General features: G+C 43.9%; 1 protein-coding gene across 3 annotated transcripts; it reads right to left on the bottom strand.

Moving 5' to 3' along the window:
• Positions 1-264: 264 nt before the first annotated feature.
• LOC148015628 (amino acid permease 4-like) lies at positions 265-5,354 on the bottom strand. Of its 3 annotated transcripts, XM_087665981.1 has the most exons (9): positions 5,201-5,312; positions 4,850-5,012; positions 4,245-4,690; positions 3,911-4,144; positions 3,535-3,628; positions 2,696-2,910; positions 2,477-2,610; positions 2,041-2,268; positions 265-1,287 (listed from the first exon to the last, which is right to left on the bottom strand). In XM_087665981.1, exons 3-9 carry the CDS (start codon positions 4,387-4,389, stop codon positions 835-837), a joined length of 1,503 nt encoding a protein of 500 aa, XP_087522107.1. In that variant the 5' UTR covers positions 4,390-4,690; positions 4,850-5,012; positions 5,201-5,312; the 3' UTR covers positions 265-834. The 3 variants fall into 3 exon arrangements, with proteins under 3 accessions (XP_087522107.1, XP_087522106.1, XP_087522108.1); XM_087665980.1 differs by lacking the exon at positions 4,850-5,012 and having other exon boundaries at positions 5,201-5,354; XM_087665982.1 differs by lacking the exon at positions 4,850-5,012 and having other exon boundaries at positions 4,245-4,685; positions 5,201-5,346.
• Positions 5,355-5,950: the final 596 nt, after the last annotated feature.

Genomic DNA, 5,950 nt, shown 5'->3' with positions numbered 1-5,950 from the left:
TCATAATGAGGGGATAAGCATGGTATTTGATTAGAGGAGTGAATGTGTGCATGCACGCACATGAGTGTGTATACATCTGCATGTCCACATATGCACACACATGCATGCAACTCATGCACACACACGTGATGCACATAAAATTTAATCAAGTGCATACTTTGGTGTGGTGAATATTCAAGAAAATTATGCATGTAGAAGGCAAGCATTGGACACCTGAAATTTGAAGACCTTAGATGCCTAGAATGGAATTTCATATAAATCAACTTTGATTGACAAGTATGTTACTATATATACATTGACAAAAGAGGCAAGTGCATTGCTCGTTATCATCAGCGCACAGCAAGCAACCCAATGTCTTGACTTGCTGCTAAGCAAAACAAATGGTGTTTGTTATTGTGGGTTGGTTGATGTTGAGAGCAAGCATAGTGGTATAATTGATAGAGTACTTTTATGCGAGGAAACGAGTGATGGCTTAAGCATCAAACAAGCTAGTAGTGTATATTTTGGGGGATAACGTTAGCTATTATATTGCTGAACGCATTACAGACATCCGTTTATAGGGACCGGGAGGGGAGGGGAGGGGGGTTTTATGGTTAATGATAATGTTATGTTGCGAACAAATGATAATAATAATGTAAATGAGATAAGCTTAATAGATGGGATTGTATGGTGGATGCTGACGACGTTGTGTGTCGACAGATAATGCTGAGATTATGTGAGCTTATAAATGGACGAGTGGGAAGCGGGACAATGGACTAATAAAGATAAAAGATCAATGGTAGACGTAGCTGATCAGATGATGAGATGAGGTGGTGGTTAATGGTTAATGACGTGTTAATGGAAGGGGGTGTATGATTTGAGGGCTTCGGCGATGCCGGCGATAGAGCCAATGCCAGCAGCAAGGGAGACAAGGAGGCAGGCGAAACTGAGGAACTGGAGGGCGAGCCACTTGGGGGTCCAGGCCGGGAGGCGGGTCTGGGCGATGTGCATGGCGATGGGGAAGTAGACGGTGAGGGGCCAGAAGGCAAGGGCCCCGAGAAGCCCCACCACGTCGTTGAAGAAGGGCAGAAGCATCGCCACCAGCGTCGTGAACACCACGAACATGCTCCGCCACAGCACCTTGAACTTGTTCACCCTCATCAGCACCCCCGCCTCCACCCGATCCTCCCCGGTCCCCAGCAGCCACCTTGGTAGCCCCATCCTGTACTCCTGGTTTATCAGCTCACTCTTCGGCCACTTGCTCGTTGCCCATGCCTCAACGAACGCAAAGAGAGGCTGGCAGAACACCTGCAATTCCATGCATGTAGAAGTACTGATCGCTACACAGCAACTATCTTAGTCAGTCAGTGTGTTATATGCTAGATATCATTGGCGCTGTTAACAAGCTACGGCACGACAGCTATAGTGATCAGTAGTCATGTCTTACGTCCCTCATGACGCAGCTACAGCCAGTCATGTCTTATACAAGCTATGTCGCCAGGGCACACATCTCCATGCAGCTCGCCCATGATCATACCACGTGCATGAAGCGTGTCACTCAGCTCGCACGTTATAATATTAAGATGTCCATGCACATAATTTCTTAACATGGTTGCGTGTACAAGAATAAGATGCATCCTCGATGTAGCACATTTACATCAATCGTAATTATATGATATTTGTTTTGCAAAGGACCTATATGGAGGGTGTTCCTGAAACTATATATATATATATATATATATATATTCTAGAGCTAGTTGATGTTGTCCTCCCTGTAGTAAACTAAAAGTTATCTTATGTGATGACTCTTATTCACCTCTTTGAGCCAGGTACAGTACATCTCAATGGCTGATTAATTATATACCAACTATCCAACTCGAATTAGTCGGGAACGGATCAATGAATGATGAATGCAATTATGCAAAATATTTACAATGTGGGAAAACCCAAATGTTCATGCCAAAATATTTGAAAGCATCAAGAGTAAGCTGGATTTAATTTTTACGATGAAGAGATCGAGGAGGTGTAGAAACAAGAATTATCGACTTTAGCTTATATTACCTGGTAGGCACCTATCAGGTGCACCGTGATGCATGCATTGGCAAAGTCAATGAGCCAATACGGGTTGTAGAAGCCAAAGCCCGTCAACAGGTTACCAGGAGCATTGTTACCAAGGGCTGCATAGCCCACACAACCCACAGACATGTAATAGGCTGTAGTGACTCCTATACCTATGAGGCTGGCCTTTTTCATTGTTTTGTTCTCTGCAGGAGGAGACCTCACAGTGTCCTAGTGAAAAAAAAGATTAGCATTGTGACATCATTCGGCACAGTCCACTAATCAATATCCATAAACGAACATAACTTTGACTTCATTAGGCAAACGTATATGCTTACATGCACACTTTGGACACCTTCACTTTCTACAAGCTTGGCATATGAAAGAGGCTATATACTGATAATTGTAAGAAAATACAATCTAATCATAATGCCATTACCTGGATCTCAATGAGAACCATGCTAAAAGAATAGGCGAATGCAATGTTTCCAAGAGCTTGGAAAACAGTCCACGTTTTGTCACCAAGAGAAGGGATGTCAATTCCTGTTGCTGTTCCAGCTATGTAACCCTTCTCTAGTATTGGAAACAGGAATAAACAAGTTAGTCATGTGCAGGGAATGGTGCATATTGTGACATTTTATTAGTAGGGGATATTTACCTATAGTTTTGACCACAGCTAGGCCGAGGCCGATGGTAGAATAAGAGAAAGACATGATGGCTGCCACAATTGAAATCCACCATATTCTATCGAAGTTGGGTATCATGGAGAGAATTATTTGAAAGACTCCAAAGAGAGCCATATACAAATTGCTAGAAACCAAGCAAGGTGCATCTTCACCATAGACATGGTAGCAATTGGATCGTTTTATAGCCCTGAAATATTAAACATAATTACAATGAGTGTCTACGGTTTTCTTTCAGAGGTCAGATGTCACTAATCCATCATGAGCGTATCTATGTTAAAGGTCGTGGTTAGTCCATAATATCATTGTTTAAATCTTTCCGTTGAAATTTAGCTCAAAATAATTAGTTATAGGTGAAGACGATCGCTAGCAAAGAGTTAATGGTGAAAGATTTGATTTACCATTTGAAGTGATCAATTCACATATATGTATAAGCACATACATAAATACATAGCATGCAAATACACGTGCACTGACAATACATATATACATACATAGCATGTACATAAACATATGTATGAACTTGTATAGTATATAACAAGAGTGCACGAGGCCTCCTGTGTGCGCGTGTGTGTCACACAGAGAGGGACAGAGAGAGAGAAAGAGATCATGGATTTCTAATTATCATTAATTTGGAAAGTAACATCTGTTTATTAATTGTGCTACCTGTCCATTTGACTCGGATTAACTTTGAGTAGTAATGTTTCAAAGCTTGAATAAACAAGGCAAATCTTTACCCAAGCATGCCCTTAAGTGGCAATGCTAATGAAGAAAAAAGCAGTATCTATCTTCGAAGAAGGTTCAATCTCCTTACACCATGCTTATGGAGGCAGTGATGGTGTAACCGATGGCGGTACCGATCAGGTTCATGTATTGGACGAAACCACAAATCCATGTTTGGAAGCCACCTGCACGATCACATAGATGAGAGGCGAGAACAAGGGTGGGTGAGTGAGGCCGAAGCAAAAATGGCGTTGGAATGACGATGAAGATAAGCAGGGCAGAGTAAAATCTATAACAGTTAGTGTGGCATTATAATAGGAATAGTGATATATGTCGCGGTTACTGTAACCCCGAGCCCTTGCAGGTCAAGGCAGCGCCAGCTAGTTATAAGCTGAATTAGATAGCAAGGGTAAGGTGATTATGATGATGACGGTGTGTAGTGGTAATGGTAGGAGGAGGAGCACTACCGAGGTGGGCGCGGACAGCTGCCATGTAGGTGTAGCTGCGGGTGCCGGAGACGGGATCGGGGCAGCGGTAGCAGTCGGCCAGCAGCACGGAGGTGTAGTAGGTGACCAGCGAGAAGGCCAGCAGGATGGGCGGGCCCGCCACCCACCCTAGCTGCGCGATGCTCCACGCCAGCGACAGCACCCCCGATCCGATCACCGCCGTGATCACATGGGACGACGCCGTCCACACGTTGCCTGCCACGTGTCCACGCAGAGAACACCGACCCACACGTCAGCTTCTTGAAAGCCCTGATATAATGAGACGGCCATATTGACTTGCTATATATGCTTTTACCTGTCCGACGTGGCCGCCCGTCGTCATCCACATGAGCGGGCCTTTCTTTCACCAGGACGATGACGTTGCCGGATCCGGCCATGGCTGCCGCGAACTGCGTGGCCGCATGCTCCGACGCGTCCATGCGAGCTGCCACTCTTGCCATGACGTCTGCTCTATTGGCCTTTTTTTTGTTTTGTTTGCCTTACGTAAAATCTATAAGCACCACCTAATTAAATCTACTACGTCCTACGGAGTCGCCTCCTACTTAAATGCACCACCAATGTGGCTGCCCCCCCGCCCGGGCCAGCAGCAGCAGCAGCACCAGCTACGGTAGCTGCTCCGATTATATAACCTCCTCCTCTTATAAGTGCTACAGCTACTGTATTCAGGCGCTTGTGCTGTTGCCGGAGGCTGGCTCACGAAATGGAAGGTCCTCTTTCGCAGCCTCGTCTCTCCCGTCTTCACTACAATGTCACATACCAGATCAACATTAAATCAGATCGGCACAGTATTTATACTCACACACATGAACTGTTAGTATGAATAACAGTCTCACGAATGGCGCCGCTCGAATGACATTAATGTTATTAAACAGCATGCATTGCCCTTTCGTTCATACATACAATTATTCCGATCATCATCAATGCACTTCGCCAACTCGTACCGCAAGTGTGGATCCCTAAAATTTAATTTGGACCTTCAATTATTATCAAACTGTAACCATTGGTCCCCTCCTTGACTATTGGCCCACGTTTCTGAAGATTGTCCGCTGATTTCGCCAGTGGTCTGATCGATTAAAGATCAAAAGGCTGTTAGAGATTCTCTTGGACGTGAGAAGATTGACGGATATGTGAGCGGCTATATGAGCGTATTCTTTTGCAGAAAGCCCCCTATCGTCAGCATGCGTAAATTAACTCTACAGAAGGCGTAGGCCGTTCATGGTGCTGAACGAGAGAGAGAGAGGATGAAGTTACCTGGTTAGCTAGCAATTCCCCCAATGTAGTGTGTGCGTATGATATATAGGCATGCAAGAACTGATGCAACTACCTCAATTCTCGCGTGTCTGACTGAGTCACTGGGTGCATAAGCTTGCATGTATATATATAACTGCTGTAGGGAGGGGGCCAAGGGCAATGCCCTCATGGTGGACCTCTCTAACGACAGTATCGAATAAACCACCCAAAAGGAGTACGTGCAATATTTCACGATTGCTTTTCGTCCTCGTAGAGTTGATCATTGCACTCTACACTTATATACTATCAATCTATTTGTTCGTGTATAGTTACTCTCCACTTGTTTTAGAGAAAACACACAAAATTCACCCCTAATTTCCCACACTTCCTTTACTCTTTCCACCATCAACTTGGAAAATTTAGTGGGTAGCTTTCCTCTTGGAGATTCTTTGTTTGGATTATTCCTGCATTTTCTAAGAGATTTTGCCATAATTTGTGAAAGCTTTGTTTAGAGGCTTTCTACATGTTTTTTCTCTCCATGCCATAAAAAATAGACCACTAGCAATAGTGCGTGTTATAAATGGTCCCACTATAGCTTGCAACGTGCTCATAATCTTAAACCAAGGGTCAAGTCACTACAATTTGATGAAATCATACTTCCGAAATTTTATTTGCATAATAACATTTATATTTTACTAATGTGATAGTTGATGTAATGAGAAAAGTGGCATGGATATTGGGACAAGTTAGAGATCATGCATCACTTTTGAT

Source organism: Lygodium microphyllum, chromosome 24 (assembly GCF_053477565.2).
Source record: "Lygodium microphyllum isolate KBCC chromosome 24, Lygodium_microphyllum_v1.1.10, whole genome shotgun sequence".
NCBI classification, from domain to species: Eukaryota; Viridiplantae; Streptophyta; class Polypodiopsida; order Schizaeales; family Lygodiaceae; genus Lygodium; species Lygodium microphyllum.
The sequence above is the reverse complement of the archived record's forward strand: the minus strand, read 5'-3'. Positions and strand labels throughout refer to the sequence as shown.